Genomic DNA, 22,704 nt, shown 5'->3' with positions numbered 1-22,704 from the left:
AGTACTCAGTACTCACTGCGGTGGGTGAATGTGAAAGAGGGTATACTCTGCCAACATTACGCATGGAAGCTTTTTAAATTTATTTCATTCCAATTTGAATCATTCAGAAGCTTTAGCTTTGGTACTTATCACCCATTTTATATACAGTATATTGCTGGAGTGGAAGATAAATTGAATTGAACTAAAAGAGAACAGCTCTATAAGAAATGACTTTTGTATATTTTCAGTCACTCTCTTTGCTTGTTCTTAAATTTACAATAAATTTGCAGTCACTACTTACCTTCTTTGTTGCTGGCATTGTCCCCACTCTTGATCAAGCCGATAGAGATATCCCCTCTTTTTAGTAATTCGCTCTTTATTCTGTGGAAGCGCACACTCCCACCTTAAGCCAAAGCTTATATGGGGATTCATTAATCCGATTTAGCCAAATCAATTGGGTTTCTTTCACAGTTACTTTGACACTCAGGGTTTATCCAGCACATCTCAGCAGGACAACCACTGCCCACAGACACAAAAAGGGAATTGTCCAAAAAGGAATTTGGAAAATGCCCACTTAATTTGGCTCACACACAACTGAGGACTCATATTATAATGACAAAGCATTTTTGCACAAAAGAACCGTGGATTAAGTCCTATATTGCATACAGGAAAAATGTCTACATTTTGTTTATTTTTGTTGTAATTTTTTCTTACAATTTTTTGCTCGCTCTATCTTCTCTACATCTGTCATCCCACAGTAACTAGGACGGTGTGTGCAGAGCAGTGTGATGGTCGTTGTTTCGGTCCCTATGTGAGTGACTGCTGCCACCGTGAGTGTGCAGGTGGCTGCTTTGGACCAAAGGACACAGACTGCTTTGTAAGTGAGCACACACACACACACACACACTACAGAATCCTGCAGGAAAAGAACATCTGAGCTTGTTGTTAATGTGCAAAACTTCAATGATCAAACCAAACTCTCAGGTTTCCTTTTTTTTTAACAAACATGAAACACTGACCTGTGAGTTTTTACCCCCTCTGAGGATTTTTCTCTGCACTATGACTGTTAATGTTAAATTTCATCTCATGTGGCAAATATTCCACTCAATCTCTGTGCTGGAGAGGGAAATACACACATTGAATTCAGTCTCTTAATGCCTTATGTGGTGGTGGTGATCCTAATTCTAAGAAAATCAAAAGAAGAACAAAAACAAACATAAATTAAGCATACAAAAGAAACATTAGTAAATGTCACAAAGGAGTAGGAAAAACATACATTCTTATCAAGTTTTAGAATTGATCTATTACCTACGAATCACGTTGAATTGAATTAGTTACCAAAAAACAGTTACGGTGTAACAACTGGGCGGGGATGCTTTGTAATCTGTTTTGTGAAGTGTTACTTATGCCTTATGCTAGTATATTTGTGTGTGTTTGTGTGTGCTCATGCACCTGCAGGCTTGCACAAACTTCAATGACAGTGGGGCATGTGTGACCCAGTGCCCCCAGCCATTTGTCTACAACCCCACCACCTTCCAACTGGAGCACAACCCCAGAGCTAAGTACACTTACGGAGCCTTCTGCGTCAAAAAGTGTCCCCGTGAGTCTCAACACCTGGACGCCAACACACTCGAACACACTGTCTTACTACTGCATGATACTTGTGATGGTACTTTTCCTCCAGGTATTATTAGCTTCAAACCAGTCGACCTTGACTTTACAGGTTTTTAAAATCGTAACACAAAGTGTTTTTGTACATTCACAAAAAAGATTTTATTGAACATATAAAGGATTCATATTTAAATGGCAAAGGCTTTCAAGGCACTTGTAGGACATCTGATGGCATCAAAATAAAATAAAAAGTATCTGAAGAAAATCTGCAACGTCAGACTTTGATGCAGTAAAACAGCTGCTCCATCCCCTCTGCCAGCAGTTCTTAGCATTCACTTCCACAAAAGGGTCAGAACTTGTTACTCTTTCCATCAGACTCAAATTGCAATCTCATCCAGGAGAGGAGAGGAGAGAGGAGGAGAGGAGAGGAGATTCATGTGCCATGTTGGTGTTAAGGATGACTGCAGATAGTACTTGTCACCTGCCTGCACAAATCTCATAAAACTATGTCACAAGGAATAGCCCACCTTACTGAAGAGCCACTTTCAATGTGAGACCTGCTCAAATGTGGCACTGGCGTTTAAAGCCCTAACAGAATTGTCAATATGGACCATTCATTATCGGTGTCAGGGACTGCCTGGTGCGCCTCCCACCTGTGGTTCAGCTTTAACATGTCCTTAATTCATCAGTAAATTGTGTTTTTTATCTTTTCTTGCATCCAGCTATGATTTTCTACAGGATAATATGACCAGCTTGATCCACAGCTCATATATTTCACACTACTTCCACATGAAGCAACACCAAACAAATCAGATGCTCTGCTTTTCTTGACGGTGTTAAAACTGTGATAGTAACGCTTCACTTGAATGTGTCCAGATCACTCAGCGTATTTTTATTGCCTTTTAAAATGAGAGTTTAGGGTCTGAAGGATTTGCTGGAAGTGGACTTGGCGGGGCTCAGAGATTACGGGGGTGTCACAGATGAGGCAAGACACGCAAGGCCAAAAACAACCAGTCGACGGGTTGGAGTTTTGGGCCTATTTTGCTCCCATAATTTCTTACTAGCCTGCCTCAACGGGTGTTTGTCATTTGTAAAATTCTTTTAAATCAGCTGGTTTTTGCTATTTTTGGCACTTAACATTGTTCTCCAGACAGGTACAAGACAATTCCTGTTGGGATGAATCGTTCGTGTGGTCTGGACGGTTTATCCAGTTCTTAATCTAACACAATGTTATTTGCTGTGTTTGTGGTTAACACAAGTTATATTCAAGTTAATAAAGGGGAAATTACAATTAATACTGTGGTAATGAAGTATTTCAGTGCCAATACTGTACTACTATAACTCAGGCAACGTGAAACAAAGTTCCTTTCAGCACTTCTTTTTTGGGGGGGATTGACAAAGTGCCACTTATTGTAGTGTGTTCTTGTGTGACAAACAGGTTCCATCTGTATTTGACATTTACAGTGAATTATTTTATTTTTTTTAGATAACTTTGTGGTGGACCATAGCTCCTGTGTGAGAGCGTGCCCAAGTAACAAGATGGAGGTGGAGGAGAACCGCATTAAGATGTGCATTCCATGTACTGACATCTGTCCAAAAGGTGAACCAAATGCATTGAAGATACAGGAAATGAAAGAGTTGGTCTTCTTTTCAGTTTTGGTTTGTCTTAGTCATCAGAAGGCCCAGCGAAATAAAGTCATGAAAGGATTTGTTGTTTTATTTTTTGGGAAATACTTTGAATAACAGAGGGCGTCCATGTTTTTATATTATCATCTGCGTGTTCATGTTTGAATCAAAGCGTTTTGACGTGCTGCCATGTTTTGCAGCGTGTGATGGCATCGGTACAGCAAGTCTGCAGACAGCTCAAACAGTGGATTCAAGCAATATCGACAAATTTGTCAACTGCACCAAAATCAATGGAAACCTGGTCTTTCTCATCACCGGAATCAAAGGGTGAGGTTTGAAAAACATTCAACTCTTTAAGAATGATTGGCACAATACCGCAAATATATTCCTGTTTGGGTTTGTGTTCTTTTTGTTGAAAAGATCAAGGATTAACAGCATTAAAATGAATATCCGCTCATCATATTAGAATATAAGAGATCCCAAAAACCAGACGAAATCTGCTGACATCATAATTGAAATGAAATTACCTTGTATATTTTGATTTTAATCTCCATTGGCCACAGTGTGGTTTGAAATTGAGTTTATGAGGTGAGATGATAGTTAGCAACTGTTGGCATTTTCAATTACTCATGATGATGAATGTTTTGAATATGCATATCATAGATAATAATTTACCACACGCTGGATATTTTTTTCACCCTTAATATCAAAACTTCAAACTACTGCATTCAACATGAATCCCATTGGGTCCAAACATGACGCAAATAATCACAGTGACATTTTTTTTTCCGTCTCTTCTTCTTCCGCGTTATTAATGCAAATTGCGAGAGATCAGAGTGTCAGCTGCATTGAGAGGGAGAAGAGTGCCGGTATAGAGAATATACATGCCTGCAAATGACTCTGAAGAGTGAAAAAGGATTTGATGTGTGAGAGGTAGTGTGTGACCGTTGAGGACATATACAAATTACTTGTATGTATGCATGCAAGTGATTGTGTGAATCTCAACGAGAAAGAGGACACTTTGACTCAACTCTTTGATCTGATACTCTAATTCGCCCATTTCTACGTCTGGCTAAGTTAATTTCTCTTCCCTTTGCTGTTATTAAGAGGATTCTTAGTGCATCACTTCCGCATTCTCGAAAAGAAAAAAAGTTTTGTTTGAGTTGTTCTGATCTTATTGTGATTCACAGGGATGCCTATCACAACATCGAAGCTTTGGACCCAGACAAACTCAGTGTGTTCCGCACCGTGCGGGAGATAACAGGTGAGTTCGAACTCGTGCACATCCAAAGAAACATCTGCCTCCAAACAAACATACGAGTATGAAAGAAAATGCAATCTCACCAATATCTCTTTTCTTGCACTTTCATGCTATGTGACGTGCGCTATGCATGTTTGCTACTTCACCCCCACCCCTCCAGAGACTGTCCACACCAAGCACAGACACTGAAGCATAAGATGAATATCAGATGAGTCTTTCAGTCTCCTCCGTCTCTCCACTGCTTCTCCCTTGGGGAGTCCCCAGCATTGAGTCCCAACGAGTCCCAGTTCTCCCTTTATGCACCATGAAGAAAACATGCTGTGCGCATCATTAATCCTTCAGCTCCTCTATGGCACCTTTTCTCCTAAGATCCATGTATACTGTCATCCTTCCATCCTAGATATTTGACAGCACCATCCGAAAGACAGCTTGTATCTGTGATGGAGCTGACAGTTCCTCATTAAATTAGAAAATGTTGCCATAAGTTAAGAGATAGAAGTCTTATGAACGGTGTATTCAACTCTCCTTAAAAAAACAGACAATTACGTACGATGATGTACCAAATATAGTACAGACTGACTGATACACACACAAACACACACACATATATATATATAATTTTATATATATATATGGTAGTATACAGGGGAGTAAATACATGAACAAAATAATGTCACAGGATAAATTCAGAGGCTTTCATTTCCTCTGTTGTAGTGTTCACATTAGTCCACAAAATCCAAATGTGATTAAGAGCAAACCTCTCTGCTAAGATAAGCCTATAATTTGTTACAGTTCAAGAGAATTAAGACTGTTGGAGGTTATTTCTGAAGACAAAAAGAAGCAGAGAAAACAGACAGCAAAAGGGGAAAGAACTACAAAGAAGTGATAATCAGACAAAAACAAGGCCAAACTGTACACTGAACTCTTTTGGCGCGGTTAGAGAGTCATTCATTAATTGCATAATCAGCTTCAATTTTAGTAAATCACACGTTTCTTTCACAATGTGATTTTAAAATGTATGAAATGCACAGCTAAATTTGCATTCTGTCCCTCAAGTTTGCTCTGCTAATCCGGCCCCGAGTCTATTTGCCTCTAAATGCATCTTATGTGTGACTGATAAAAATCTGATTTCCCAGGATGAGCGGTAATATCGTAATGTAAATTGAAACGAGGAAAATTGGAATTCTAAGGTTGTTTTTTTTTTTTTAGTTTTTTTTTTTAGGGAGATGGGGGTGGGTGGGGTGAATGATTGCAAAATGAAACACAGATGTGTGTGTGTGTCTGCTCAGCTTGTCATCTCTCTGAGCTGTCAAGACAACGTGAGCAGCCAACCTGCCTCTCATGACCCGGAGGTCATAAGTGGCATTGCTCCTGCTTTCAAATGAGCTGTGTAGAAGAATAGCTTTCATCCTACACACAGCAGCTTTTCCCCTCCTGTTCATTTCTTATTCCTGTTATTCTTCCCTATCTTTTATAACATCGTCAGAAACATATTTCCAGGTCAGGTCCTAACCAAAGAGTTGACGATTTACTCAAAATGATCTTTGCAAATTAATGTAAGTGGGTTCCTCAGTGTTACAACTCAGACTGTAATCACCACAACTTCAGCGTTCTTAACCTTTGCTTGCGAGCTCATATTCTGCTTTCCAAAGTGTCTCCACTCTGTAATTTGCCACGTACATTAATGTACTCAACCAGAACATCAACTTCAACCTGCTGACGTACTTGATCTTTTCACTTCACATTTTTCACACAAAATCCCTCATTAAGGAAGGTAAAAAGGTGAAAATGCAGAACGGAGAGCAAAATATTCTGTTTCCCCATCACAACTGTGCCTGCAAACAAAGGCGAGGATGTTTATATTCTATGTATATCATATCAGATGTACTGTAATGCATGGATCACTCTGGAACATCATTCTCCTTTTTTTAAATAAAAGTCATTATTCATGTAAAATGACAAAACTTTCTAAATTCTGACTGCTGCAGGCTATCATGTCTGCAGAAGCCATGAATCCTATAGAATTGATCACAACGACACATTTTGACTTTTGAAATGAAATAAACACTTCTGCATATTCCATAGGAAGGAGTAAGAAAACAATGCACTTGCAGGCAGCTAAATTCACCCTCAGATTAATACACATTTAACGCATCAGTGAGCATTTACGAGCAGGGAACAGTCCGTAGTGTACAACTCAACGTGAACTACCGTGTCCTTGTTTGTCATAATGAAGGAACACATCAGCCAGTTCAATGATGTGCCTCCCTGAAGCCATAATAGATTTTCAACTGCAGTGGAGGTCCTTACCACAGTTAAGGAAAATAACAGAACAAGCAAAGCTGCAATTACAGTGAAAATATTCACATTCTGACCCATGAGTTCTCATAACTATTACATTATTACACGAGCACTCAGTACGCATTAGCCAGGCTTCAAACTCAGCTTTAATTTGAAGTCCAGCCATTTCTTCGTGACGAGATCAGAAAAGTTAAAAATAAAGTTTGGAAATTCAACACTTGCTCCAAATTTAGACACCTGTAAGTTTTGACATTGTTAGAAGACAATATGTACCTACCTTGTTCAGGTACACCTGCTGTTAGCCCTGTATTTCATTAGCACAGGTAAGTGTGCAGAAAGAAGTGGCTTGTTACCTTGATGATGAAGCGCACACCCACCCTCCGAAAGAGCACTATGGCAGAGGATTCAAGTGCATCTGTGCTGCTGCTTTTTCCATTAAGACAATCAGTCGACAAGCACCATGCTAAAAATGTATCTGTCTCTCCATGTACCTCTGCTACAAGATCCAGGTGATCGCATATGAGGAACTTCATTATTTCCCACCAAGCTATATATTTGAGCCCCTCGTTCCCCAGTCCATACCAAGACCACTTCCATCCTCCAGTAACGCAATAGAGATGCTAAGATCTTTTTATGTGAATCTTACATGGCATATAAGTTCTATAGAATATTTCATTTATGACTAATCCGATCCATCTGATGTGCAGCTGTTGACTTCTTGGCAAACGGTTAAAAGAAATGGTCGTACTAATGATATTTAGTCAAAAACATGTATACACGAATACCTTTTTCTGCCTGTTTAAGATGATCCTCGTGCATAAGAGGCATTGACAACTGTGCAAGAACGTGTATCAAATTCAGCTCATGTTAATTAGTATCATCTGATGTGAGATTCTTCACAGTTACATGAGTTTTGCTCCTCATCTCCTCATCAAACTCTGTTAATAAGCGTTTACCCCTACCACGTTGCTGCTCAGCTGGGATCGACATAACAAACAAAACAATGTCCACAAACTGATAAAGCTGCTGTTGAAGGTTACTGCTCTCTAGTTAAAAAAAAATGAGCAGCGCTTTACTCTGCTTGACCCTCACCAACATCCAGCCTTGCCTGAATAAACAACATTATGCATCCTGTGGGAAGAAAGTATGCAGCTTAGTATAATGGAGTCAGATACTGTTCATTGATTTGATAATGTACCATGCTGCCCATCTGAACAATAACATTTCTCTTACGCTCTATCTCACTCTGTTCGCTCTCATTTTATGTTCCTTTAAGGTAATACTACAGGACACTGTGTTTTCTTTTGATGCTAATTATATTTATCTATTATTCCACTTGCTGTACATATTTCTCAGGTCTCACTCCCTCATCCAATCATTATGTTTGTCCTCAGATATAGGCTTGGGAATTGTACCCCTACCAACCTCCACTAAATATTTCATATTTCTAAATCCATTATTGAAAATCCTAAATGAGCCACAGCCATCCGCTCAGCTCTTCATTTAATCTTGTAAATGATTAAACAGTTGAGAGGAAGATAGCTTAAACTAAATGCAAAAATTTTGATTACCGGTATATAAACCTTAAAGATGGTACCAAACACTCCGGTAGCGATTGCATAGGCTTGCTGGCTTTTATTATGATGAGACCCAGGTGGAGTGGTTACTATAGTTCTGGAATGTCATTAATTCCATCGAGAAAGCAGGTTTCTTTACTCATTTATCCTTGTCGCTGTGTGAACCAGAGAATATGACAGGCGTATTCTGGTCTGTCAGGGAAGTTGACTCATTATAACCTGTGCATGTACGTGTCTGTGTCTCCATTTAGGCTTTCTGAACATCCAGTCTTGGCCTGACAACATGACAGACCTGAGTGTTTTCAGCAACCTGGCAACTATTGGGGGAAGAGCTTTGTACAGGTACGTACATGAGAGCAGAATTCCTTTGTTTCTATTGGATATTTTAGACTGGGATTGTTTCTTTCTTGTACTCGTCAAATCAAATCAATGAGCTTTATTCGTCAGTTACACATCATACATTGCACAACGTGCAGTGAAATATATTACAACAAAGGACAACAGTATAAAAAAAACCAATAAGTAGATACACAATAAGTAAGAAACATATAAATATGAATATGATACGATAACAGTAATCCTACTGTAATTACTTCCACTGCATTGTGCTTTTCTTTAAGCTTCAAGTTTTGTGTACAAGTGAAATAGAATGAAAAGTAATTCAACTTAAAAAAAAACTTTAAAAAGTTTACCTTAACATAAAGTTTGTACAATTATGTGTGAAAAAATCCCCAATCCAGCATGTATACGACTGAGTTTGTTTTAAAAGTGCATTGAGCTAGGATTGAGTCAGTGAAGTCGTCAATATATAGTACATTCTACTAAACTGGGGCAATTCAGTCCATCCCATTTATAAACATGATGGTCTAAATACTGGTATAACCCAGAAGAGTTAAATGAATAGTACACTATATAGTAATGAATAGTGTACATTATATATCTTATGAAAGGAGGATGTATTGTTTTCTTTTTGAGCTAGGTAACAAACTTTAATACTTTTGTGGTCTAAAATGTGTCAAAATATGCCTTATAGATGAAAACAGAATTTCAATATCCGAGGAGTGCAATTGCAAATTATTTTTATGTTGTGACACTCCTTTGGGAAAATATGCCAACATTGTAAAACATAAATTTAATATGCTGTCACAGAAACTGTATTTTTGTAAATTATTTTATAGTCCAACATTATGAAACTGTTTTGTCAGTGTGGTGAGCATTAAAGTTCTAAGAATGGAGCCTTGTGGAACTCCTCATTTAAATGGGAGGGCCCTAATGGACAGATGGCAATTAAAATATAATGGTTTTGGTATTGAAGGTAGGACCAGATCCAGCTCCATCCAGGACCTTCAAAGGGAGACCAAACCAATGTTTAAGTCTGTCTTTTACATGATCAGAATGCAATGGTAAGTTCAAGCAACATGAGGGCAGAGACCTTACCATAATTATTGCTGTGTTTAATAGAACCTTGATGGGAGCAGTCTCGGTACTTTGAAGTGGAGGTCTACATTCTGACTGGAAAATGTCAAAATAGTTATTTCCTGCCAGAACATTGCTGAATTACCTAGATTAAAAGGCAGGTTTGATATAAGCCTGCAGCATGGCAGATTTATTTTTTAAGTGGCTTGATTACTGTGGTTTTCAAGGCTTTGGGGAAACCCCAGAAAGCAGTAAGCTGTTGACTATCTGCAATAAATGTGTTGCTAGGCAACTAAAACCTTAAAAAAAAAAAACCATGGCACCAAATCAAGGCAGACATAGAAGATCTCAGATGTAAACCAATGTCTCCAGTAGCTGTGAGGTTTATGACATCAAAATGAGCCATCTTTTGACTTTCCCTGGAGAAAAAATAAGCAGTCATTGCACAACTGCATGGAACTGATTATTGACATCAATTAAAGTCGTGAAGTGTTGAGTTTATCAGTTTTTAACTGAGACAGTGATCCGGGGTGCTTAATCAAACCAAAACATAATTTGATAAAGTGGTTTGTCCTTTAATACAGTCAGACCATAACCATATGTTATCAGTCATGCGTCATAATTACAACATTCTTTTCAGCATATATTTTTAATAAAAATCAATAATAAATGCAGTCTGATTGTTTATCCATCTGTAAGATGCATTTGAATTTTTCCTACTGCAATCTGTTGTTTTTGTGAGAACTATGACAAATATTAGTTGGTACTGAACGTCTCTGAAGTGACATTTACAAAACCAGCGTCTTTGTTATAACCCACCTGATAGAACATAATAATTCATTACTGCAGTGTAAGTGATTATTGCCAGTGGTCCTGTGATATTTAGATGGCAACAACCTCTCTGCGCTGCCGCTGATTAAGTGATGCAGTGCGTCTCTGTGCTTGAGTGTGTGCATGAGTCGTGTACGTGCACTTGTGTGTCATCCGCCTTAAGATGGAAACAGCAGGCCATAGTGCAAGAATGTGCCTACACTTACCCCGTAGTCCATCCTGCTAAGGAAGCGAGAGAAGATGGACGGAATAAAGGAAGGAATTAATGAAAGCAAATTAGCTGACATTTTTAAGTTTGAAGCTCAGTGTGTACTTTTTATTACTACAGCTGCTGCAACTCGTTATGTGTTTTGGCAGCCTTAATCTCACGACTCTGATGAAGATACACACAATGTCGAAATGTTTGTTCTTTGACAAAGTTTGCCGCCTCCATCCATGTGCTCCAGGACTCCTGTGAAGTTTCTGCTGACAGCCTTTATCTCACTTCAGCTGTTTAATGATCATATCTTCAATTTAAGGCTGAATTGGAATGTTTCTACTCGCTTCACATTCTTTGTTTTTTCTCAGTGTTGAACATTAAAATCATTTTTGGCTTGACCAGAGGGCCAGCACAGTTACAGTGGTTTGTTGCCATCGGTGGAGCAGTCAATGGGGTTTCCCATTAGCTGCTGCTCTTGTCATTGTAGGTGTGTGTTGTGCAGTGATGATTCCACCGGTCATTGCACCCTTTAAATAAAAATATAACTTGGACCTCTAGAATAAATTGAAGATAAATATTTAATAACCCAGAATTCACATTATGGAAGGACTGACCACCCCTGAAACAAACTGGCCATATTGTCAAACCTACACAGAAGCCTCAGTTGTGTACGACTGGTATTGGTTCCTCTGATCATGTGACAGAAGCAGACCAATGACTGCCACCAAAATGTCTGACATCATGCACACAGCATTTCTTTATCATTCTTTGTTCAAGAAAAATTCTGGTAAAACTTCAACTAATTGAAACGTTTTAGATGTCAAACCACCAAATTTGGTGACTGCGGATAATAAATATAGTAACAAGTAATGAGCCCTTTTAAACATCAGTATTTGTAACAGGAGCAGTCTGAAATATTGTGTTCTATACCTTTATTGTGAAACTTCACTAACTAGATTTACTAACTACATGGTGCAGTGGAGGGGGAGCTTAAGCTATGCCATATGTGTAATTGCTATAAAGGTTAAGGGAAAGAAACAAAAATGTGTTTGTTTATTTTGCATAAAGAATCATTTTCACAATTCTGTTGCTTCCTTGGACCAAGCAGCTTTCACATGTGACCTTTACTTTTCCAGTGTAGAACAACATGAACAATCCACCTTCACACATTGTGTATCTTGCTGTCTTAAATTTGTCTCAGATGAACAACCAAAATCTGCAGCATTGTTCATCCGGGGGAAAAGTCTAGCAATCATATTTTTTTCAGCAAAAGCCTATCACTTACTGTTTCTCCCCTAACAACTGCTGTATGATGTGGTCTTTGACAACTTTCAGATCAAAACCTCTATTATCAGGATAAAGGTAGTTACTCCACTGATATACAATGTACTAAATGCTGTATTCCACAGTACTTTTATCTAAAAAAAAAAAAAAAAAAAAAAGGTAGTTAGCTTTTTGACTCTAATTATAGACTGATGTTGAGTCATTGAGTCACGCAACCACAATAAATAGGTCACATGATGACATGACTAACAATCATTTTGTCATTTTTTATCAAACTCCTGAGTGACAAAAAATCCTGACTCAAAATCTCTCTCTTTTTCCTTCTTTCTTCCTTTCTTCTTGCCATATATTTCTTGTGGCCAAAGTTGTTTTAAATCATTTCATGGTGTTATTATAATATAACCTGTGCAGTAAAGGATGATAGATTATGTTTGACTTCTGGACCTACACGGAAAAACTGTACGCTATTTTTCTATAAAGGATAGTAATTTATAGATTCTTTTTTTCTTCTTTTTTACTACGATGAAATATTTATGATATCAGTGTAAATAAATGATGTTTTAATCAAATGGTGCTGTTTTTTCCCATCCCCTTCTGCCCCTGCTCTTCCAATATTTCTGTCTGGCTCGCTTTTCCTCCCACCTCTACCCATTCTTTCCTCTCAGTGGGATCTCCCTGCTGGTGCTAAAGCAGCATGGCATCTTATCGCTGCAGCTTCAGTCTCTACGAGAGATCAGTGCCGGGAATGTCCACATCGCAGAAAACAGCCAGCTTTGCTACTACAACACTGTCAACTGGACAAGACTGTTCCGTGCTGCGAACCAGAAGGTTTTGATCCGCAACAACCGAGGCCCTCAGGAGTGTTGTAAGTCAAAAACCAGAGAATTCAAAAATGGAATACCGCCAATAGTAGTTTGCCTCACTTCTCGGTTGCCAAGACGAGCACTAATTCATTCCAGTGTCCCATGTTTCACTCTGCAACATTTAAGCATTCGCTTGCAGAACTTAAAAGAAAAGAAAACTTAGAAATACATGTTTCTAGATCTTGATAAACACAAATGTGATGGCCTTTGCAGAAGAAAGAAGCTTTATGTTATTACATGTCTGCACTGATCTGAAATTAGCAATTTTGATTTGAAATACAAAATCACACGCATTAGGAACCTTTATGTCTCACATCCATGTTCTTATTTCCACTTATAAAAATGAAACTGTTTTTTTTTTCAGAGAGTGACGTGTGAAAATAGGTATCCAGCAAACTGTGCATGGTTTTATCTCCTGAATATCCAGAACCAGATTCCTAAACCGAAGGCTGAACAAGCACAACCCAGCGTGGTTTGATCAGCTGTTTTATACAAATCTATCCACACAACAGCAACTGGGAGTGACACTTGGCCTGAAGTAAAAATGCTCACGAAGTCCAGAAGCCTTGAGATGATGAAAACGTCTCTCAACTGCAACTGTTGGCTGGTTATAAAAACAGTACATCAAACCATTTTTTAAGACTCTGATGCAAGATAACCTTGACGAGTGACTTTTTCAGTCAATGACTATCAGGATACCAAAGCACTTTAATTAGCTTTAAGTGTTGGATGATATTTGATTTATTCCAGGTCTCGAGTTCTTTCTTGTGTGATTGTTTAACGACTGAAATCTTGTTTATATGGAGACAAAAAGCCCACTGATTGAAAGATTATGGGTGAAATATGTGCTCAGATACCTGACGTGTCTCAGACTTGACACTAAATCAGTGGTGGACAAAGCTCCGATTGTTGGATCAATGTTCAAGCTTCAAAGCCAAGTGATTATTTTTAGCATCTGATAAGGCAAGTTTATGTCTTGGTTTCAGTGTCAGCAGATCAGCATTTAAAAAAAACATTACTCTACTGTGAAGGCAACACAGACGTATCACAGAAAGAGATATATTTTATGTCGTTGGTGCATTTAAGGGGAAGCTATTGTGTCACTAATTTAGACGGATCTAAATAGATAAATAAAAAAAGTACAATAATAAATGGAACCATTCAGGTAATGCAACAATTTGCCAAATGAATTTAGGAGAATAACTGAAATGATGAGACAGAAATCTGGTTCTAAAAATGGTGGAGCTTTTATTATATCGCTGGCGCAAGTATTAAGACATTATTAATTTATGTATACTGTTCATTAATTAGGCAGTATTTGCATTATTGAGTTGGCCCCTTTTTACTGTTCATGTGCTCCTTCCCCCTAGGAGGACACACACACACACACACACACACACACACACACACACATGCACACTTGAGTGATTTTGAAGACTTTGGGTCATACTCTGCTCTCCTTGACATGGCTTTGCATGTGTGCATTGGAGTGTGTATGTCCTGTATGGTTGTGAGAGAAAGAGACAGAGAGAGAGAGAGTGAGAGAGAGAGAGTAAAAGGACAATTCTGCATCCTTAAAGGACATTTATTTATTTGAGAATGCAAGTAGTTCAAGTATTACAGCAATATCATAACTATTAATAACGACATCACTGTTAGACAATTTACACTTATTGGTCAGTAACTCCAGAGTGCCACAACATTAATAATTTCAATTTCAACCCAGGAGTTGGGTGTTGGGTTCCCTTAACCAGGCGTCAATGGACACTGGGTTTAGAATTATTGCGGGAAAAAATATCTGCAGCACGCTGAAGTTGATGAGACATTTTTGAAGCCTACGCTAAATGTAGTCCTTAGAAGTACAATCCTAACATTATGCTTAAAACAAAGTAGTCCACTGACACTTCATGACACCTCGCCATAACTAACTCCATGCTTTTGTTTCTAAGCTCCATGTCCTCAACAAACTGTAGTTTCACTTAGCTATTTTTTAAATCACAAAAACGCGACTTTACAAATGCTGTAAAAGAACTCTTTAAAATATCTTAAGTTGGTGTTAACCACAGACCTCAATTCAGGCATCTAACCAAAAACCTATGCCCTGGTTTAAGGACTCATTCCTGCGATGGTCTGCTGACTGAATCAAGTCAGTATATGAATATATACTCACCAGCTAACTCCGCTGTTTTTACTATCAATAAATTAGAGTTTGGGGATTTTTCATCAGTCTGTTTTATATCTAAAAGAGGATAACCTAATGCTCTCATGGAGGGTTGAATCAAGGGCAGCTGGACTCAAGTGTGGCTGCTTCACTCATCATCTGTGGGTCTTCTTGAGTTCTCACTGACTGGAGGGTCCTAGGTGGTTTTTCAGTAGTTCTGGCTTGTTGAAGCAACAGACGTCGGTCTTCCTTTGATTGCTCCCTTCTTGGATAACAGCATCTTGGATGACTCAACTTCCTCACAGAAATGGATTGATTTTATTTTGTTGACAAACTCCCTTCAGAAGGGAGCTAGAGAGTGCATTATAATTCTCCCCTCAACATTCTCAGGCAAAATATTTAATTACAATTTTCAGTTGTGTGACTGGTGTATCATCCAATGATGACGATAAAACTCTTTTAAATGTAAAGTTTTGAGTTTCTTTCCTGAAAAAAGATACACACATATTTAAATAAATTGCATTTGATTAGGATTTTGAAGATCTTTCATTTTGAATTACATATTACCTGTTTGCTGAATTCTTCTAAATGATTATATGAGCTATCCTGAATCTACACGCGCTGTTGCTGTGCCGTACGGGGCAGGGGTCATTTCCTCAGCTGTCAGGACTATTTTTCACTCTTTTTCTTCCTTTTCATCAACAGTGCTGATGTCTTCCTGCCTTCTATGTGACTCAAACAATCAGCTGTCAGCTTTCAGCATTTGTTTTCCACTCCTGCCTGAAATATCTGAAGCTGAATCTTTTTGATCTCATAAATGCTGTGTAGTTAAAACACAATCCGACCTCTCCTCTTCTATGGTATTTTTCATCTTTTGACAGCACCTATCCATCCATCTTTTCTTCCCTCTGCCTGGCCAGTTTACCGACAGTGCTGGAAGCCCAACAGAGGTGTTTTTTTTTCCTCTTTAAAATACAGGCAATGCTTTCATCCGCTAACCTCAAAAGGGACACTTGATTTCTGTTTTATCCACTTATCTGCATCCTTCTGTCTGCATTTTTAAGCATTCTGAACATGACTATGTGTGACTCTGAAGCATAGCCCCTGGCTTACATTTGTACAGGACCTCAAAACTAGTGGGGGGTAGTAGTGGTGGCAGTGTGTGTGTGTGGGGTGGGGGGGGTGGGTACGGGATTTGGGATGAACATGTCAGAGGGGAGACGAGAGGAGGGAAGGGGTTATGCTGGTGTAGTCTTTTAAAATCCACTAAAAAGGGGAAAACCCATTTCAGACACAGATGGGATGATAAAAGTTCCCTGTGTGTTTGTAGTGCTGTCACTGTGTTTCTTCAGCACTCCATTTTGTCAATGCAATACTCTCAGATGTTCCAATCTTTTAGAAGTGACAAAAAAGGGGGACAAAAGAGACATAAAGAGTATCAAAAAAATATGTGGATGGGATAGATTGATGTGGTGGATGCAATGGCTTATGAGAAATGAAAAGAACATCTTATAGATTGCTCTTAGGGAGGGAAGAGGGGGTCATTTTCTTTTAGTAACAATGCAAGTGTATCCAGCATCGAAGTGGCTTTAAATGGTTATCCAAACAACCAATATCACTGGGTATGTGCAGGTATGACCTTACATGTCCATCAAATTTGAACACTGAAAGCGCAGACTGATATTTTTAAATTGAAATCAATAGGAAACCTTGAATGTACGTGATTCAAATAGTGCCGAGCTACTCAAATCCCTCGAATGAATAGAGACTTTTTCATCTCCCCTTCAAACAAAATGACTTGTCTGAGTGGCACCTGCAGGTAACGTCTGGCTCCCTCTAGAGCTTCGTCATTGTTGGCTCAGCAGTTTTATAATGAAGTAGCGTAGCTCCCTTTTTGTGAACCATATAGCATGCAGGAACTTGAGCTTAGATGAAGATCAATTCCGCAAAAAGTCCTAGCTGGTGTCAGGAACCTCCGGCTCAACACAAGAAGTCTAAATGCTGATTTACCTGCACTTGGATTATCTGGCATCAATGCTGTAAACCACTGCTGATTTTACCTTGTGCCATTATTTGTGTGTTAAGTCTGCATTCAGTTCATGGATTTGTTCTTCCAGCACAGATACGAGTTTAACTCATGCTGTAATTTTGATGGGATGTTTCAAGATGTTCAGCTATAGACTGGATACAAATGGAGCATATGAGTAGACAGTCTTTCATTTCATGCATATGGACAATTATTTCTGTGTCTGGTGAGTTCACACTCACTGGCCACCTGATAGAAAGTACCTGCACGAGTGTGATACATGAAGCTCTGCCATATATTCAATCTTTATGAAGATAATAATGTTAAGTTTTGACTTGACTCTGTCAGGCATGTACTCATTGAATCTTATAACTGAAGTTGTAGTTTGCAGTGGTGTTAAATTGGACTGCATTATATTGAGGTGATGCTATTTTTGCCTTTTTTTGTGTCTGCACTAATTAATATATCAAAGCACACTTGCTTTCTGTATAGGTGTAGATAAATTATTAATTATTTTTATTATGATGCTCCTCGTGTGTGTGTGTGTGTGTGTGTGTGTGTGTGTGCGTGTGTGTGTGTGTGTGTTCCGAGCAGCCAAGGAACACATGGTGTGCGACCCGCTGTGTTCAGATGCAGGGTGTTGGGGTCCTGGCCCAGACCAATGTCTCTCCTGTAGAGACTTCAGCCGTGGACGTGTCTGTGTGGAGACCTGCAACCTCTATGATGGGTGAGTTATGCAAGCACGTGCACAGATAACATCAATGCAGCGTTCTCATGTCAGAATAAACCAGTAGATATCAGAGTTCTAAGTGGAATAATGGATGCGTGATCTTAGGTTGGATTCCAGTCTTGCTCTTAGCCTGACAAATATGTGGCGCTCAAGCATCTGATCTGCAATGCATGTTTAATAATTGTACTTTTTTTGGTACGCCAAGTCCAGTTTCACATTCATTCTTTTACAAGCTAGAGCGTTAACCTCTGGGGAGTGAGCACAAACACACAGTTTAACCACTGTGTGCTGTCTTGAAGGCCCTCCTACTCACCTGATGGCCTGTGTGTAAGCAGAAGTGTGTGCTTGAGATTTTCCAAAAGCCCCAAGAGATGCAGCACAAGTACATCAGACATCTTGGACAATTTCATTAGCTTGAAACCTGCCAAATAAATAGACACTGTATTGTAGGTGTCTATTGAAAAAGGCTTATGAATTGACAGAGCAGTGCATCTCTCTCAATCTAGTTCACCCTGTGGCCCGTCTCTCTCTCTCTCTCTCTCTCTCACTCACTCTCTCTCTTCCTCTCTCTCTCGCACCCCGGAATCAATTTGAACAAATAATAATCCAGCAAGATAATCCAAACAAGATGGTATTTCCTTAATTAAAATGTCAGTTATCCTAATGAATAGATTGATTGGTCTACACCATCCACTGCACAAAATAAACATAATATGGACAGGCTATTATGTTCAATTTTGTTAGTGTCACAACCAGACATTCCTGTTCAGTGAGACCGTCAGCTACGGAATCCATAAGGGGACCATAATCCTTATGCCATAGATGCAACTGATTAAAAGGATCAACACACATGTTCATGTGATGTCGAACAATATAGATTCAGTAGTTCACCTTGCAGAACTCCTTGAATGTTACTTCAAATGGTGGCTGCGCTAGAATGGAGAAGGAGCAAAGGAGTTGTTAGGGCAGGGGGGCTAGGCGTGTCACTGCGTGTCACAGTCACTGCTTGCGCACGGGGCCACGCCGTGCCTACCTGTCCACCTGCACGCCAGCACCACCTTCAGCACCGCCTTCAGCTTCAGTGAATAAAACCGGCACCCCTCCCCCACTGAACATCCCCTCACTGTGTGTTTCAGGATTCACACTTGATACAGTTCATGTCTTATGTTTGTATATCTTTTTTCTTTCTATCTGCACCTTCACCTGCTCCAGTTTTGGCTCCGGTGCCCTTCAAACTGTTGGAAATGGGTTTCAGGTAGAAATGTAACAGACAACTCTATGAAAGCCTGAGGAGCGATATGGATGTTCAAAATAAAAATCTAAGGTGAAATTTAAACTCCTCCAGGCTGAATTTTTAACTACGGATTTTCATGTGTGCATACTGAAAATTAGAGCTCCCACTGTGTACCTGAAAGGGTACAAATATTTGAAAGACAACTATGTTCCCTGCAGGTCACTTTGTACTCTTTCCACTGGTCGAGTGGATGTATGTCTGGCCTCACATTGTTTTTCTAGGTCACATTCTTCTTTAATATACCTGTAAATATAGATCTGCTTATCTTCTGCCTTGATTTTTGATTGTGTAAATTATAAAAATATTGCACCCTGAAAGGATTTTTCAGGATGGATTTTACTGAATTAAATAATTACGCATCAACTTTTCACTCTTTACAAGGAGTAATTAAAACTTGCGTGTCAAAGATACGATAACAAAAGCCTGAATTGCTTTTAAACATCAAATTGGGGCAGTTCATAGTATTTTTAAATAATTATGTTACTCTCTGATATTGAGCGGGAATGCTATAACCAGCCTTTGTGAAAGAGGTGATGGAGATCAACCATTTCATGTTAGTACTACTGTCCTTAACATACAGTATCTGGCAGTGTACAGCAGTACGGGAGTGTTTTCATCTCTGTGTAGCACAACAAGCTACAACTTAGCTTGTTCCTGTTCCTTAAACGTAGTCTACGAAAGCGCTCATGTTTATGCTGTTGTCTCCCTGCGACAACTCGCCTCCCCCGAGATTTCCCAGCATCCCTTCTCCTTTAGATTTGTTTGGACACGTCTGTATCTTTTGGAACTCTTTTTTTTTTTTTTTTTTGCTCTGCGGCAAAAACAACCACCCTTTACTTTGTTGCAACAATTGCAGCCATTTCGCATTTTTCAGTCATGATTATCTCACTCAAGAATAAGAAGTATTTTTACCCCTATGATCAATTAGAACCCTAAACATGGTCAATGAATAAAACCACCTGAGTCATCATTTATTGTAAATATGTTGTTTTATTTTGGTACTATAAAAGACAAGAAATACAGGGAGGCAGAACACAAGGGTACTGCATATCAGCCACAAGCTTATAAGTCTTAAGGATCAGTGATATGCTCCGCTACACTGCAGCATTTATTATTTCACCCAGCACAGACGCGGACAAAGGCTCACCTCCCCTGCCTCCTGGACTGTTTTATGAAGCAGATGAAGCATTATTAATACTAATTTGATTTAGATCCCACTGGGACGATGGAACACTGGGTTTTCCTCCAAGGCTAAAAGAGAAGTACCCAAAACTCATTCTCCTTGTACTCCAGCGACAAAGGCAAAGGGCCAATCCAGTCACACTGTGGTCAAATTTAATGACTTTGCGAAGCATCTTAGCAGTTGTGAGTGGAACGAAGAAAATGAGTAACAAGGCGTTTAATTGATTTTCAAAAACACAGCATCCCTTGTAGATAATGCCCCTTTTAACTGCATCAACCTCCTGACTGGTCGTGGTTCAACCATTAGCAGCAATATGACAAGTGTGTGTATTTGTGTGTGTGTGTGTGTGTGTGTGTGTGTGTGTGTGTGTGTGTCTGTGTCTGTGTGTGTGTGTGTGTGTGTGTTAGAAATGGCGTATTTCCAATGAGAGCTGTCTGAAATACATTCTGAGCATTATTACAGATTCATTGCAGAAACCTACAGGTTGAGTTTGATTGAGTTCAGCAGCTGAATACATTTGTGTCTACTGTATAATATTCTTCTCCCTCTCTTTACTTTCACCCCTATATCTCCCTGTACTCAACCCTCCCTCCCTTTCATTCCTACTTGTCTCTCAGGGATATTCGAGAGTATGCCAACGGGTCAGTGTGTGTGGAGTGCGATGCCCAATGTGAGCGAGCTGACGGTGAATCTTTGACCTGCAATGGTCCGGTAAGCTTTTTATACTAGAGACAGAGGCAGGCTGACGTATTCATCTTACTCACATATGTCTATATCTGTCTTCTCTGGTTAGAAGAAACAGCATTTATGGGAACATTTCCTTTATTTTTACTTCTATCTAAAATAACAACTCACAATGTGTCATTTTTTTCCTCTCTTGAAAAATCATGGGCACTTTATCTGTTGTAAAGGTAAACACAGGCTAACCATTATAATCTGGTACATAACGTGACAGTTAACAGAAGATCAACACGAGAAGGCTGATTTCCATCAAATACAACTAAATTTGATTCAGTTTTTTAAAAGTTAACTTAATTGATAAACCTTATAGACCAGTTCATTGGTATTGGTTGAGGCCAACTGAAATCTAACATTCACTTTTTCCACTTTTGCTGACTTTATTTGGCTCCTCAGAGCTGATACTACTAGCTGAAACTCTTAAGAACATGTTACATCTTGAACGATGAGGTCAGTGTTGGTTGATAACAGCCAGGTTCTATAAACATCAATTTCCTTCTATGCTGGATTAAATTTACACTTCCCAGGAATCTACAATATGGTCTCCTTCTGGCAAGGAAAAAGAGAAGATATGCTTGCCAACATTTTTGCAAGTGATTTTTTTCCCCCCATCATCAATTTTACCTTCTTTTATTGAAAAAAAGAAAGGCAAAACTTAGTAAGCATTTCCCACCTTCTTGCATGTATCAGAAAAATAGTCTGCAGCCTCAAAATCGGTTATCAGCTGAAATGATTGTGTTGGCTCCACCCATTGTCGGCGCATCGCTTCACTCACCGCAGAGCAAATTACTTGAAGATGCAGACATTCCCTGTGGTCATCTTAGACTATGATTAATTATTGTATTAACAGTCAAAGGGCACCTCTCAGCTTTGCCATCGATTATGTCTCATGTTCTGACTCAAAGGTACAACTGATTGTTTAGCTCTGATCAGCATTACTGTGCATGCTAATGTGCTGTGTTTGTGCGTGCACGTACATTTATAAGTCCACTCACTCAGGTAAAGTCATTAGATCTTTTAAGATCATTCACTAAATGTAATTGTGGCTTTTGTTTTGTTTCTTGCTGTTATAAAAGCGAATTTCTCTAGTTCTCTCTCACCAACAGTTGCGCTACAAGCTCTTAGAGAGGTTTTTTTTTTTGATAGATTTGATTGCACCTTACAGGAAAGAAAGAATGGAGGGGGAAAAAAAAAAAACATCTCTGACCTTCATTTCCATCTGCATTATTTGCCTCTCCTGCCACATCAGGCCCCTGACCCTGAGTCTGCTCTGAAAAGCTTATCTTAATGTTTGATAGAGAGGAATGATTAGTGACAGATGGAAGACACAGGAAACATGTTGCTTGTCCTGCCACACCCCCTTTTTAAAACATGACTTCTTTTTTCCTAAACCATTGTTGTATTTGTGTAGGAGCATGCTGAGGTCAAAGTAAGCATGTGTTTGGAATAAATATATATGACGTAGTGTTTTGTTGGAGAACTTTCGTGGTTTGATTATCTTCTCTGTCCACTTGATACCCCTCGGCTCTGCAGTGGGCTTCCTCAGACAAGTGATGGGAAGGTTGACACTATAAAACAACAAAGCAACCCGCAGGCTATTTTAATTGGTTTTAGAAATAGTGGG

The 22,704-nt window shown here is 39.1% G+C and overlaps 1 protein-coding gene across 3 annotated transcripts in view; it reads left to right on the top strand.

Moving 5' to 3' along the window:
• Nucleotides 1–22,704, top strand: part of erbb4b (erb-b2 receptor tyrosine kinase 4b) — a 275,547-nt gene that overhangs the window by 197,812 nt on the left and 55,031 nt on the right. For all 3 annotated transcript variants that reach the window (XM_086219925.1, XM_086219926.1, XM_086219924.1), the window contains exons 6-14: nt 738–856; nt 1,438–1,579; nt 3,077–3,190; nt 3,417–3,543; nt 4,407–4,480; nt 8,607–8,697; nt 12,751–12,950; nt 17,730–17,862; nt 20,960–21,053. In XM_086219925.1, the coding sequence (XP_086076051.1) occupies nt 738–856; nt 1,438–1,579; nt 3,077–3,190; nt 3,417–3,543; nt 4,407–4,480; nt 8,607–8,697; nt 12,751–12,950; nt 17,730–17,862; nt 20,960–21,053 (1,094 nt within the window). The remainder of the gene's footprint in view (nt 1–737; nt 857–1,437; nt 1,580–3,076; nt 3,191–3,416; nt 3,544–4,406; nt 4,481–8,606; nt 8,698–12,750; nt 12,951–17,729; nt 17,863–20,959; nt 21,054–22,704) is intronic.

This window comes from Aulostomus chinensis, chromosome 12 (assembly GCF_037954235.1).
Source record: "Aulostomus chinensis isolate RoL2024-O1b breed Wild chromosome 12, RoL_Achi_v1.0, whole genome shotgun sequence".
In the NCBI taxonomy this organism is placed as follows: Eukaryota; Metazoa; Chordata; class Actinopteri; order Syngnathiformes; family Aulostomidae; genus Aulostomus; species Aulostomus chinensis.
The sequence above is the reverse complement of the archived record's forward strand: the minus strand, read 5'-3'. Positions and strand labels throughout refer to the sequence as shown.